Source organism: Asterias amurensis, chromosome 18 (assembly GCF_032118995.1).
Source record: "Asterias amurensis chromosome 18, ASM3211899v1".
Taxonomy (NCBI): domain Eukaryota; kingdom Metazoa; phylum Echinodermata; class Asteroidea; order Forcipulatida; family Asteriidae; genus Asterias; species Asterias amurensis.
The window spans coordinates 13,861,859-13,877,494 of NC_092665.1; the positions used below are offsets into that span (position 1 = coordinate 13,861,859).

At 39.8% G+C, this 15,636-nt stretch overlaps 1 protein-coding gene across 1 annotated transcript; it reads left to right on the forward strand.

Moving 5' to 3' along the window:
• The first annotated feature begins 594 nt into the window (after nt 1-594).
• On the forward strand, nt 595-15,630 carry LOC139950401 (forkhead box protein J3-like). Its single transcript, XM_071949046.1, has 9 exons — nt 595-1,213; nt 2,628-2,702; nt 4,545-4,631; nt 7,617-7,736; nt 7,912-8,059; nt 8,732-8,842; nt 9,408-9,518; nt 10,058-10,231; nt 11,127-15,630. Exons 1-9 carry the CDS (start codon nt 842-844, stop codon nt 11,393-11,395), a joined length of 1,467 nt encoding a protein of 488 aa, XP_071805147.1. The 5' UTR covers nt 595-841; the 3' UTR covers nt 11,396-15,630.
• Nucleotides 15,631-15,636: the final 6 nt, after the last annotated feature.

The following is a 15,636-nucleotide window of genomic DNA, read 5'->3' on the forward strand; positions in this document are numbered from 1 at the left end:
TGTATTTTCATATGTTTTATTGCAATTAACAAATAAATAATAACTTCATGCAAGAAACATAGTTATTGTGAAACTGGCTTGGCCCAGCTCAATTTCACTTTGAATGTTCACACTGCGCACTGACTGCCTGGGTGCACTCTATTATATTGTCACGCAGGAGATTAAAGATCCGATAATTAATTGACTGGGTCGGTATCTTTTTGTTAATCCCCCGATTGTCAATACGCACGTCATGCACGTCAGGCGTGAATTCACTTGGCCAAAAGATTTATAGTCTTGGTCCGTGTCGTTTCGGCAACATTGTATAAGTGGGGCATCGAGTCGTCATACGTTGTGGCTGTTCAGTCGTGGGGACCACAAACCAGAAACGTCATGGATCAAGACTAACCGATTTCGCGCGGTACCGGTTTTACTCGTACCCCTCCTTAAAGGTTGTTGGTCGTACCCCCGTCCGCCTACAAGTGTGGCTGGGTGAAAACGTCCCCCGTTTTTGACATCGCACCTTTTTACGGGTCCTCCACCGATGACGTAAGAAGGAAGCGGCTACCATGGCAGTCTTCGCGGGGGGTATGATGCCCAGAAATTGTAAATCGGCTCAGCTTCCGCTGCAATTCAACCTAGTGCTTATCAATAATTCCTTTGGCGTAGATTTTCCAGCCGGCAGAGAAATTGACATTTAAAATTAATGTTGATTGCAATCCTTCGAAGTGACTTATGCAGCTAATTATAGCCTTAAACTTTCCAGAAACGGAAGTTTAAAGGTTGTGGGTCACACAGTACTGTGTGTGTATCTATGCGCTGGTGTGATTGGGTTCTTTTTTAAGGATCAGAAACAACCAAGATGGCGGCCGAGGCGGATTTGAGTTTAACAAGCAGTTTAACTGCGATGGACTGGCTGCCTCGATTGAGTGTCGGAGGGGCTCTCAACGGTGGTGGAATACACGGAAAGAACCAGCAAGAAAGGAACTCTCTTGTAGATCAGAGTAAAGGAACTATACCGATGAGGAAGTCTCCCAGTTCGCCACACGACACGAGTGCGACATGGGACGACTCGCAACAAGCCGCGAAAGACGGGAAACCTCCATACAGTTACGCTAATCTCATTACGTTCGCAATCAACAGTGCCCCTAAAAAGAGAATGACTTTAAGTGAAATTTATCAGTGGATATGTGATAGTTTCCCATACTACAGAGATGCTGGAAGTGGTTGGAAGGTATGCGTGTTATTATATTTATGAGATGACATCTTGACATCGTAAACATATTGAGTGAGCTGAGAGCATTTTAATAATAATGTATTCAGGAAGTTCGTTCATTTCAAACAAAATCAACATTCAATCAATACACAGCAGAAGTTCAGTTCAGTGAGTGAGTTACAAAAAATCATATGTGTAGATTAGTACTCTACTAGCAGGGATGTCAAACAACTCATCCGTTTGACAACTCGACGGTTGAGACAGCTCGAGCATTTGGACAACTCGACGGTTCAGACAACTCAAGTTTTTGAGTCAACATGGTCAACTCGACAGATGGCAAGACAAGTCGACAGTTGTATGAACAGACATATCTCAATTATAAATTACTGACTTGTTTACACAAATTTCCTGTAAATCCTAACCCTAACTGAGGCGTAACCCTGACCCTAATCTTACCCTAACCCTACCCTACCCTTGAAAGTTCACACCATTCTGAACGCATGTGCATGTTTTAAAGGAACATGTTGCCTTGGATAGATCGGACGAGTTGGTCTATAAAAAAGCGTTTGTAACCGTTTTTCATAAAATGCATATGGTTGGAAAGATAATTTAAAAGTAGAATACAATGATCCACACAAGTTTGCCTCCAAATTGCATGGTTTTCCTTTTACTGTGTCAGGCCTGATACTTCACGGAGGCAACGGAGGCAATTGCCTCCGTTGCCCCTTGTCATTGCCTTGGTGCCCTTGGAATGCTACAGTAGAAATTTACAATTTCCTCATAGGGTGCCCTTTTCCAGAGAGAAATTGCCTTGGTGCCCTTGCCCTTTCAAAAACAAAGCATACAGCCCTGCTGTGTGAACTAACACGGTCGGCCATTTATGGGTGTCAAAAATTTGACTCCCATAAATGGCCGACTGAGTTAGTCGACGAGGCAAAAGGAAAACCGTGCACTTTCGAATGGATAATGTGCACCCTATAAATGTACATTATTATGACATGTATTATATTTTGATTACGAGTGAGTGTACTGCATGCCACACCGTGTCCTAGAATATTCAGTCAATATCATGAATGATGATCAATGGATTTACCAAAAAGTTCATGATTTGAACTGTAAGAAGTAGACAAACCTCCAAACTGTCATATTAAACTCTATTTTTTACCTGACATTTATTTACCAAATGGGGGAAGATACTGAATTTTACTGTTGCTTTTTTTTCACAGTCATGACTGACCAAAAAATTCTTCTCGAATTATTTTCCCCACATCCCAATAATAAGAAGATTAATTGTAATTTCGATATCCACTGACGCAATTCTTGAATATCTTTTGTCTTATGACCATCAACTGGTTTGCAACTTATAAACACAGCAGAGAACCAACAAAATTTGAAAAAGAATGAATAACATTGAGTGTGTGTTTTGTTTCAGAACTCAATCAGACATAACTTGTCACTAAACAAGTGTTTCATGAAGGTTGCCAGATCGAAAGATGATCCAGGAAAAGTAAGTTATTTACAGCACCTTTAGGTAAGAAGGCAAACATTTTTGTCTTCATACAAACAGTACATAACCATTCATGTACACAGTACATCACCATGTACTCAATCTTGAAACATTGTTTCTAAAAGGGCATTGTAGTTAAAGTAGTTCTTCCTTGATCATACCCCCTTGTTTCGGACTAGGACAGTTTGCAACCCAACCCCCCCCCCCCCAACCCCCATTTCACCGAGTTGCTTATTAAGTAAAAAATATTCAGGTTTTCTCAAGTTAAGTTTTTTTTTTTAAACCATTTATCTGGCCTTGGTGCTAATATTATTTGGTAAAACAGAATCTATGTGTAATATGAGTAGAAAAATATTACCGAACAATTCTGATTCTGAATTCTGCTTAGCTGATATGAGCAGGATACCAGTCACAAATGATACTTGACATGGCATTTTGGCTGGTCCCCTTGTTCTAAGAGCATAATTTGGTTGGCTTAGCTCATTTTTTGTGTTTGAAATTGACCCCAGGCCAAAACAAACATATAATTTCAAGTCCTTTACTCTCTCTGTTGCCCTGGCATTTGCTCTGCTGCTCACTGGAATGCCCAATATTTCACCTTGATTCTGTTTTACCAAAAGAATATTAACACCAAGGCCGGAAAATTGGTTTAATTTTTGTTTAATTACTTGAGAAAATTCCTCTGTGAATTAAGGAAATCAAGAAAAAAATAACTTTGGAGTCTGGCATCACTCCAACCAGTTGTGCGATTCAAACACACATCCATTTCCCTAGACTAGGGGAACCATGCCGAGTTGACCTAGTGGAGTGTGCACACTGCCATGTGTATGGGCTATCTGTGAAGGTCGTTGTAAATGATGTAATTATAGGAAGCGTCTACACAGATTGTACTGGCAGGGAAGTGTTAATTCCTGTGAGCCTGCTTTTCCTCGTATCACCCCGATCATTGAGTGACATAATCATATTTCCAACAGAAAAAGTTGCCAGCGTCAAGTCTTTGAAATATTATGTTTCAAACATTTAGGGCGTTTGTAGAAACCTTTTTTTGTTGGGGTGTTTGTTTGTTGGGGTGGGTGTTTGTTTGTTTGTTTGTTTGTTTGTTTGTGGGGGTATTTGTTTGTTTGTGTGTTTGTTTTTACTTTGTTATTGTTGTGTTGTTGTTTTTTGAGAATGCAAAAGCTGTTAATTGCACATGAAAAGATCAGGAAACTCTGAGTACTATAAAACACAATGTAACGCTCATCACACAAGTTGGAAAAACACAAGACCATGTGCTTTCAAGATAGTTACAATGCATAATTAGTATACAACCACAATCATTGGCACAACTTTTTGTGTCAATTTTATGAACAACCATCTGAAAACCACTGACTTGTCAGTTATCTCAAAGTTATTTGATATCAATTAACAATCACTGTGTGAATTGAGTCAAGTTTGTTGAATACAAAATCTGCTTATTAACCCCTTGCACGCTTGTCACACGTGGCGACTGATGGCCTGCTCACCATGTTGGTGGGCAGTTAGGTTTACGTGTATTACACTGTGTCGCCTAAAATGCACACTCTACTGTATAACGCACGGCATTGAATTATATATGAAAACGCACAGTGAAATTGCCCACCAGTATGGCGCATTCAAGACTTTTCTGATGATGACGCCGGGTGAAATGGGTCAATAGTTAGTCAACATTTATCTGTTGTTCAGTTGTTGTCCTTTTCAACAACAAGTCCGCCCATGGTTGTGTCTTTGTAGCAAATGATGTACTGTGGCTGTGCCAGTTAGGTTTAAATTGTTGTAATATTCCGTATAATGTTTCTTAATAATTGTCGTTCACTTTGGCAGGGTTCCTACTGGGCTATAGATCAGAATCCCCAAGACGATCCTCTCCCTACGAGACAGAAGCTAAGGAAAAGGAGGAACAGCGATCGAGTAAGTTAAGACTCTCTTGTCATTTCAGTTTCATCATGAAATTTGTCTCATATACAGGCCTGGAATTTCATCTTTGAGAGGGCAAAGCCAAGGCCTGTATGCTTCAAGGGCACCAAGGCATTTTCTCCTATAAATAGAAAAGGGCACCCTAATGAGGAAATTGTAAATTTCTACGGAAGCATTTCAAGGGCATAGAGGCATTGACCGAGGGGCACGGGGGCAAACGCCTTCGTTGCCTCCGTGAAGTATCAGGCCTGAAAGCCATTTTCATTTTGTAAAGGGCACTTGCGTAGGGAAATCTTAAAGTCTATAGGAAAGGTTTGACGGGGGAACCAAGGCCAAGACTAGGGCAACTGAAATTTAGAGAACAGTTGCTGTGTAAGCACTTTATGTAATCCACCATATACCTAAACTGACAACCCTGTAGAAGTTTGAGATCGATCGGCCATCTGGGTCACGAGAAAATAGTGAAAAACTGATAACACATTTTTGCATGGCATCGGTGCAAAAAGAAAAATGAATAAAACACTCACTGAGCAAACTTTCTCAACAAATATGACATTTCAGACAATAATGTTTTCAGGGGATGTTTTTTCTACTATCATCATCATTAGACCATGTAAGTTTTGTGTAAATCTGTGATCCTCACGACTTTTGTTTCCTACCCACTCTGTAGCGTTCCTTTAAAAACCATGACCTTTTGATGAACTCTACACCTCAAGGGTATATGTATCCCTTACTGAATGGGTGGGTATTGGAAGGAAGTGTACAGAATATTAAAAAAACATGCAAAGTTGTTTTCTGATCTAAAAAATCATTTTGGTATTGTGTGGAGTCGAAACTTACAGGGCAATTACAATGCTCAGCAGGCCTATATGCTTCATGAAGAAACGGATTCAAACGCTTTTCAAAGACCAACCTGACCGATCCAAGGCAACGTGTCCATTTAACGCTTTGTACAGTTGTGCCTCAACACAGTTGAAAATTGTCACCAATTGGGAGAGTCTTAAATCAAGCGAAACAGTGCATTTTTTTCCAAGTAAAGAGCATTGAAAGTTGCTTGAATGGCTCAAGTAAGATCCTTTTAGCAGTTTCATAAGTAACTGGTATTAAGTTTCCTATTTGGCAGGGCTAATATGTCAGTTTCATTTATGAAGATATGACTGCATCTCTCACGGGGGGAACAATTTAGGTGTATCATATTCTTAGCATGCCCCCTTAATACTGACATCAAAATTTGGGACAAGGAAGTGATGATTGACTGTATAGATAGTTGGCCTAACAAAAAGAATATTTTGTTTCTTGTAACGTGTTTGGGTAAAATGACCTGTAGGAAAAGAAAAGAACAATTTTTTTTTTTTTTTTTTTGGCACACCCCAAATAAAGTCTCATTGGTTGAGAAGAAAGATACCTACCTGCAATTGTTTTGTCATTTACTTACATCATGGAGGTAGTACATGTATTTTGTGGGTGTGATATGAAATAATTTTTACACCAGTGATACTACATGTATCGGATTTGATCAAGCACTTAATTATCTTATACTCGGGTCATAATCGTACACTCGGTCTCTAACACAAAGTTCAGGCCAATATCGCCGCTGATTGTTTTTGTGTAAGTGCAAGGGCTACATAAATGTAAAATTTTAAAGTCAAAATTTTCACAGATTTGTTATTTTATGACACTAATAAACAGCCGAGTCAAAACTATAATACAATACATTGGAAAACTGAATTTCTACACAGATTATAGTTTCTATTTCATCGTTCATATCCTCTTCCACCAGCAACTTCGATGACCAATTGAGTCAAAATTTTCACAGATTTGTTATCTTATGCATATTTTGGGTTTACATCAAGTGAGAAACTGGTCTGTGACAATTACCAAAAGTTGGCCAGTGCCTTAAATGTACATGTAGCCCTTGCAGTTACAAATCTGTGAAAATTTTGACTCAATTGGTCATCGAAGTTGCCGGTGGAAGAGAATATGAACGATGAATTAGAAACTATAATCTGTATAGAAATTCAGTTTTCCAATGTATTGTATTTATAGTTTTGACTCGGTTGTTTATTAGTGTCTGCACATGACAAGTCATGCGAGAAAGGGAAGCCCTCGGAGAAATGTTCTTAATATTTAACATAAATTGTCAGTAACTGGGACATTGCACACCAGGGTCTGCTTTCAGTACAAAACACAGATGTACATCGAAATAACAAGTTATTTGTTTTTTTTACTGGGACTATGTGCTTCATGTGCTTTGGTTAACTGGTCCGGTTCAGGGTCAGAGTGGTCAGTGAATGAAATACACTTTGAGCTGTGAAGGTCAAACGTCACATGCTCATTTACATATCTACATATTTGCATACATGTATACCTGATAATTAGTCACTCTATGGTGTTAGTAAGCGAGACGCTCCAACATGTCCGACTCAATGTACATGTTACTCCATCCACATGTATCGACCCAACTGGCAGTCCCTTCTGTTCAAGGTTTTTGCCGGACAGTGGATTTGAATAAATAGTGTTTCCTTAAAGCAATCACACAACATCGGTAAACAGTATTGTCCAAAGGCCCACACTTCATATATCACAATAAGATAACAAACCTGTGAAAATTTAGGCTCAATCAGTCATCGGAGTCGGGAGAAAATAACAGGAAAACCCACCCTTGTTTCCGCACGTTTCGCTGAGTGACCGGTATATGGGCACTATATAAGTAGCCACTATTAATAAACTACATATTTCACCTGGAGAATAAATACAGTTTTTCTGTGTGAGATTTAAGACCATTTTAATTACTAATGTAATTTTTTACTGCAAATTTTTATTTATGTAACTGTTCATGTAATTTCTACTGCTGGCAGCGAATTGAATAGATTTTTAATGAACCATTGAATGAATGAAATGAATGAATTTAGTGCTAAACCTAATCTTAAACAACACCTGTTTTTTTTTTTTTTTTTTTTTGTATTTCCTCTTCATCAGTCCTCACCATACAGTCCGGATGACAGTCTACATAGCTCAGGAGCGAGCCTAACTGGAATGGTATCGCCTACGCTAGCACAGGTTAACATTATCCCCCAGGCTGCCATGCTCCAACACCAGGTAAGTGGTTTGGCGACTTTGAGAGACAAGGGCTTAGACAGTAAGGGTATTATTATTAAATGACTCGATACCCCACTGGACCTCTGTGTCCTCTACGAAAGACATGGCGCAGCATTAATGTACGTACTGTTATTACTTTTAATTGGTTGAATTTCTGTTTGTGTTTACTACACAGCTTCAGCTTTTGCAGCAGCAGCAACAACAGCAGCAACAGGCAGCCGGGCAAGACATCGGAACTAAGCTGTTTGAGTCGAATCCCAACATTGAGGACCTCAGTGCCTCCTTCAGGAGCTTGTACAAATCAGTATTTGAAAATTCCATGAGTAAGTTTCCCTCCTATAAAAAATATAAAACATAAAAATTAAAAAAAAGTTTGTTTTGAGTTTCATTTGTGAAAATCGATTAAGCTGTTAAAATCTGTGTAGAATTAGAGTCTGAATTCTTATTTTTGTTTGGGTTTTTTTTCCTCTAAAAGGTCGGCAAAAAGTCATGAAATATATATTTATTAAGCCTATACCATTATACATGCAAGCCAGCATTGCATGTCGGTCCTACTTTTTACAAAGGGCCAAACATCATGACTAGGTAAAACTGCAAAAAAACTAATATTAATGGCCTGGCGTTTCGACGGAAATTTGTGTGACTTTATGGTCCAGTAAAAGTTCTGAGACACAAGACCTGCCGTAGACTTCATGAAACCTTTACGCAACTGGGTAAGTCCACTTGAGCAGCATTTATTGCATAAGTTGTGCACCGCTAACACAAGAAATCATGCACAAGTGGACTTACACAATTGTAAAAGTGTTTTGATAATTCGCCTGCTGTGCCCAACGTTGCTTTACCGCAAAATTCAGCGCTGACGACCACCCTGTAGAGGCACAGTATTCTAACACACAATTCTGCAGTAAGCAGCTCAATGTTAATTGAGCCCCATCGCTCTAGTGGAGGGTCGCATGAAATTCAAGTCTAATTTGTTGGCCTTGTGTACCCTGTAGATGGCCCTTTGTCCCAGTTCCATCAGGTGGACAGTGCAAGCGTCTCCCCCCAGCAGTCTCTGGTCGGATCCCCCAACGGAAACCCGCTCCAACAATCACAACAATATCTTGGTGAGTATTTTAAACGGCTCCTCACGGCCGAGAAATAAGAGAAGCCCTTTCAAATTTAAGACAGAATGTAGCAAGGAACCCATCACTCAAAACCAATAGTCTTTTGAAGGCAGTGGACACTATTGATAATTACTCAAAATAATTATTAGAATAAAACAATACTTTGTAAGGAGTAATGGAGAGCTATTGATAGTATAAAACATTGTGAGTAACAACATCTCCCTCTGAAGTAGTTATCAAGAAAGAAGTAATTTTCCACGTATTTGATTTGGAGACCTCAGAATTAGATTTTGTGGTCTCGAAACCAAGCATCTGAAAGCACACAACTTTGTGTGACACGGGTGTTTTTACTTTCATTATTTATTATCTCGCAACTTCAACGACCAATTTAGTTGAAATATTCACGGTTTGTTATTTTGTGCATGTTGAGATACACCAAGTGAGAAGACTGGTCTTTGACAATTAATTACCAGAGGTGTCATAATGCGCCACAACACCTTGTAAACCATTTTCATTGTTTAATTTTATCATTATTATTTTTTGTGTTTGTTAATTTCCTTGACAGGTCAATCGGCTTTGAATAGCTCCAACCTAGACTGGCTGCAGAATCTCGACCTGTTGAAGGAGAGTGTCAGAATGACCAACTGGTCTGATGTGGACGTCTCACAATTCCAAGGTAAAGTTCAATCAGTTGTTAGGACGAGAGATCATCTCCTGAAGATGACTATTACAGCAAGCTAGTCGAAACGTTGAGACCAATTAAGAACTCAATCCGCGGTAGTGAAGTTTAACAACGAGAAGTCCCATTGATCCACTAAAGCGAAAGTAGCAGTCTCGACCAATTTCCTAGCTTTCCGCCGCGGTAGTAAATAAAAAGCAGGACAGTACTTTTCAGAACTGAGAAGTCTTCTGAATTCTGAAAATTTACTCTGCGGTAGTAGAGAAGTCTCCCAAAATCCAAAGAAATCTGCTAAGCAGTTTGTTGCGTAGCTCTTGGAAATTCATTCAGTCAATGAATTTGATGTCGGGGGTCAGAACACAGGGTCAGGGTTGCCAGAACACTCTCTATCCGACTTGGTTTTTTTTCGTGTTCATTTCACGTCTGCATCGGAGAGCATGAAGCTCTTGGAAATTAATTCAGTCATTGAATTTGACGTCAGGGTTGCCAGAATACTCCCCTCATTGACATTTTTTTGTTTCCACCTCCGCATCTAGGTTTGATGGAGAGCATGAAGCAAGCGGACTCCAAGAACTGGTCCCTGGAGCCTGCCCAGTTTGCTGACCTAGCCGCGTCTCTCAACCAGTTCTTCCAGCAGACGGGTCTGCTGTCCAACAGCACCAACCTGCTTGGGTTGAGTCTGGGTGGGACCTCTGCTACGTCCGCATCAGGTAAGCTACCAACAGCAATTTACCACTTGACTAGTTGCTGCCCTCAATTAGTCGCGACTTAGACACTAGTCGCAACCAATTTTTAATTTTCAGGATGCATTGTGGCAATGTTGGAAGGATAGAAGGATTGAAGCTGAAAAAAAATGAAGGATTGTGTCACTGATGTCTTATTGTACTTTGTAAGTAAATTATGTTGTCGTGAATAGTCGTGAGCGACAAAATTGGTTCACCAAGCATGTAGTCGCGACTTTTTTTGTAGTAGTCGTGGCAGAACGTAAACCGAGTAGTTAAAAAACGGTAGTCGCGACTCGCCTAATGATTTAATAGCTGATCTATGACACTAGTCGCACTAGTCGCCCAGGCCTAACTAATACTACATGCATGATATTCTTCCTACTCAAGTCTGATTCCCCATTTGTTTTTGCCCTCGGCAAAAAATCAGAAATTTTACGATGAATGAGTCTAAAACGTCTATATAAGCCTCTTCCATGTGTATAAGCCTCTTACATGTGTATAAGCCTCTTCCATGTGTATAAGCCTCTTCCATGTGTATAAGCCTCTTACATGTGTATAAGCCTCTTACATGTGTATAAGCCTCTTCCATGTGTATAAGCCTCTTACATGTAGGTCAGCCCTTGTACTAAACCAAAAATGTTCCTACTTTTGGACCATACATCTCGTCGATAATAATAAGTACATTTTTTGAAAGTTGACACTCTTACTGTCTGACTATTCAACAGAAGAACAGCACCTATAAAGCATAGGGAATCTGGAAAACAAAAATGCCAGGTTTTGTTTGTGCTTACAAACTTTCTGAAATAGGGCCCAGTTACTCAGCTGAGAATTTTTTTAAAGGCGTTTTTTTTTTTTTCTTCTTCTGTGATTTGATTTTCAGGGAGTGGATTCAACAGCAGTCAACACAGTAATTACTCCAACTCCACAACCGGTCACTCCTCTATCATGGGCTCGCCCAACCTCCTCAGCCCCAACAGTAGCTCTGCCTCGCTTGGTCTATCCCCTCACCACATGTCCGTCAGCCCCCGCCATCACACCACAATGCAGCCGCCCAGGCAACACCAGGTCCCCACGGTTCATGTACAGACGGTCCCAAGCTTTCCAAACGATGACGTAGAGGACACGTTCGACTGGGATAGTATAGTATAAGGCCGGCAGGAGGGTGAAAAGGGCCGGTCATTCTCTGTTCAGTTATCGCCTTGAATATAGAGGCACTTTTTGAAAACGTTGGGGTTTTCTTTCAAACAGGGTAAAGAAGCCCGAGCTGAAGGCGTAATTTCAAAGCGGGTGATAGACTTTGATCATGGCGCAGCCCTCTTGTTTTCTTGTTTTTTAATTCATAACAAAAGTAACCAAAATGGGGCTGGAAGGGAAAATAGTCTGAACCCCCTTTTTTTTTTTTTAAATTGGGAATTCAACTCTATCAGTGTCGTTGTGTACATGGGGGACTAGACAAAGATGGCTGCAGTGTGATAAAGGTCTGTGGCTCTCGAGCAGACCCACTTTTGGTAAGTTCAACACCAAAATTGGACGTCTGGTGCTATGGCTCTGCTGTTACCTACAACCGTAGCCAAATGGTGGGTTTAGCAGAAGCCGGAGCCGTTTTCAAGTGCTGTCCCTCTATGTTGATGAAAAACAATCTTCACCAAGGGACAGCCATGTATTAACACTCTAGCGGTAAGCGTGGGATGGTTGGGCGTTAATTATTGTGGATTGGTTTTTTCAGTCCATTGTACAAAGGATTTGTGTGTGTGTGTTCAGTTTGATAGACTTATCTAATTTAAAGGAGAATCGGGACTATCAAAGTTCTCTCCATGCTCTCCCATCTATCAGTATTTTATGGAAAATGCGGCTTTTTTCTAATGTTATTCTTTTCCCTTTGAACAGCTATCACAATGCGAGAAACCTTTAACAAGTTTCTGTGTTGGAATGATGGTTCGTATACTGTAAGCAGAGCTGCCAACAATCCCCCGACTCTGCAAAAAATTCACCGTCAAAAAAACAAAAAACATTTCTCTTTGTTCTTAAAGCCATTGGACCCTTTCGGTAAACAGTGTTGTCCAAGGCCCACGCATTGTGTACCACAACTTCTATATCAAATAACAAACCTGTGAAAATTTAGGCTCAATCGGTCATCGGAGTCGGGAGAAAACAACGGAAAAACCCACCCTTGTTTCCGCGTGTTTCGCCGTGTCATGACATGTGTTTAAAATAAATCCGTAATTCTCGTTAACGAGAATTTATATTGTTTTGCTGTTTTCTCAAAAAGTTAAGCATTTCATGGAATAATATTTCAAGAGAAGTCTTTCACCATTGCCTTCTGTAAACCCTGTAAGTTATTTGTAAATCTGTGAACTTTTTTTTTTTTTTTCTGAACCGAAAGGGTCCAATGGCTTTAAGAAGAAATTCTAAAAAATTCTGAATATCTCCCTGATATGCAATATGCATAATTTAATGATGTTTAATTTGTATCGGTGATAAAGAATATCCGCAAAATAAAGAACATTCCTTATCCCTGATGCAAATCATAAAAATAACTTGCAGTACCCGCTGCAAACTCGTAGGATTCAAACTTCCTCTAGCTACCATGCAACCTCAGTGGTCTAGTCTAGTTGGTAAGACACTGCTCTAGAATTGCAAAGGTCGTGGGTTCAAAACCCACTGAGAAATATGCCTGTAAATTTGTTTTGACAGAACTCTGGGAAAGTACCGAGTGTACAGTGCTAACACATCGGTGTATATGGGTAAAACTAAAATTATATGGATAATCATGTCGGCAGCACTGCTGAAGGAGAGCATTCCACAGTAAATATTTCAGAATTTCATTTGACTGTGAACATGTAGAAGTTAGGTTTTCAAAGCTTCTAGGTGAAGAGACATCTTTCACCGAGTATTAAAAAAAACAATAACTTTTTATTTGTGCCATACAAAGATTGTTTAATATAATTATATAAAAGTACGCTGAGAATGTCTTAGTATTAAAGGGGTTTGGGTACTTTTTGTGGACATTGTGTTTTGCGTACTACAAAAAGTACGCCGACCCTTTAAGAAGGCAATGTCTGGCAAGTGTTTATTTTTGTGTACGTATGTATACATGGTTTTTAAGTCGTCTACGGGGAGTCGCCCCAAAATCTGAAGAGTAGTTGTAACGCGAGTGTGCCACTGAATCATGCATAAATTGAAATACAGAGCGAGATGCGATGTCACAATACAAATCATCGCTGTGCGAGCAAAAGGTCGTTGAATGGCGAGGTTATTCACAATGGTGGGTATAACTTTCGACCTCAAGGTGGCTTACCAGGTTAACTTCCATTGTTGAAATTCGTTCCGAGCATGCGCATATTCCCTGTGAACAACGGGTTGACCTGGTAAGTTTGCTGCCACCTATTGTCACCACAAGCCTCGAATCGAGTACTTTCACTCCTACTCAACAAGCCTAATCACTAGTGACAGCAATATTAGATTTATAAACCAGAGTTTTTGTGTGTATTTATTGCTTGTTTATGACGGCCTCTCTTGACGTTACGGCCCTGAGGCATGCATTTTATTTTATAAAGCTATGGTGTCCTTTTTGTACCATAATTAGAGATTGTGTTGTAGATGTTAAACTTGCATCGGGGATATAGGATTCAAACTGCCTCTAACTACCAGGCAATCTCTAGAATTGCAAGGGTCTTGGGTTCAAATTCCACCCGAGTCATATGCCTGTGATATTTTTTCATTGAGGCATTTGCTTCTGTTGCCTCCGTGAAGCATCAGGTCGAGATGTTTTTCCCTTTTTCCTAGAAACTTTAGGGATTCACTAATGGAAGTGCCCTTTGTTAAATTAAAAAGGCCATGCCCTCCTAAAGATGAAATTCAAATCCTGGGAGAAGAATATGATTCGTTTGCAGTGAGTAGGAATATTAACATTAATTAGTTTAATCGTCATAGATGGGACGTCCAGGTAAAAAATTCCTTCCGTTTTTTTTCAACAATTACTAAACCTGTCCTCAACCACAGGGCTCAAATTTGGGATAAAATTCCATAAAATTTGTACCAGATCAGAAGTTTTTTAACAATACCAGAATCTGAATCAGAAAAAACTTTCCACAAAGTTTAAACATGTAAACTGTTTGTATTTGAACAAGCAAGTTTTACTTCAAAGTGGCAATTATAAACTATCGACATGAAAACAGTTCACAGCTGGTGGACGCTACGACTTCAACGAGGCCAGAATATCTCGCAAAATTTTCTATCTCTTCAAAATAGTTCCTCCTTTATAGATGTCAAGTATGTAGATTTTTGTTTTATGTGACGTATCCAGCTCTACTAATGGTATCAAACTGGGAGAGCAGGAACTGAATTTTATGGCATTGCTTACTGCAGAATTCTGCGCTTACACAGAATTTCTGTGTTGGCAGAAATTGTTAGTGTGCCTGCACACAAACGAGGATTCCTAGCTAACCTCTGAATTGTCGTTCACAGTGGCTTTACATTGTTGCGTTACAACGACCGTGGGCAGGATAGACCTGTGGAGAAGTCGTTAATGGTCTTCCGGGGTGAGATACTTGAGTTGTGGCAGTGCCTCTCACGAGACCAGATCACTGCTCTCGCGCGCACTGCTGGTTGCCCACTTCTACTTGGACCGTAGTCGTGAGAGCAGTAGTCTCGCGAGGCCAACAGTCTTGCAAGAATACCGGGGAGATTCGGAATAAAGTCGGAACGCTATCACCGCAACAGACATTTAACGACTTGTCCACAAGTCTTTGGGCAAGCAAGTTTGCCTTTTGTTTTGCTTACGGTAAGCTGTGTTAATGACTTTGAAACTGTCCATTTGTGCGCAGAACACCTCCGCTTACAGGCTTTATTTATTTGGCCGTAGGGCCACAGGTTACCAGCCAATATACACACTCTATATTATTGCATTGCTCACAATCGGTGCCTGCAACTCCCTTCTCGCTTCTCTCTAGGCTGTGAGCTTTTTGGGGGGTTGCACATTATTTTCATAGAATATCTTATTTTTACTATACAAATTGGTTAAATATAGTGTATATATCTTTCACTGTACAGTAAATCTCACATTATATGACAAACCAAAACCCGTCTTCTTGATTGTAATAATTATTATTAAATAAAAAAATTCCTTCTTTATAAGAAAGAAGCAACCTATGTAAATACTAAAAATTAACAAATGTTTTGTTCCGGTGCACGTGTAAGATACTATGAGATGTAGAGCGAGGAAATGACATACTCCGACAAATTTTTCTACCAAGTTGCACTTCTTTATTTTTTAATTTGGGCTTCAACAGTCCGCGTTTCTGTCTTCTTCTGTTTGAGTAGAAGTGACCTGTATAATGATTGATGTAAAGATGTATAAATAAAAGCTGTCTTTAACTTTGAAACTTTAC

Bases quoted from the DNA above. Each gene is read 5' to 3' on its own strand.
- LOC139950401 (XM_071949046.1), top strand. From the start codon at position 842: ATGGCGGCCGAGGCGGATTTGAGTTTAACAAGCAGTTTAACTGCGATG. The intron at 4,632-7,616 runs GTAAGTTAAGAC...CCTCTTCATCAG, and splicing joins AAAGGAGGAACAGCGATCGA to TCCTCACCATACAGTCCGGA. The intron at 8,843-9,407 runs GTGAGTATTTTA...TTTCCTTGACAG, and splicing joins ACAATCACAACAATATCTTG to GTCAATCGGCTTTGAATAGC.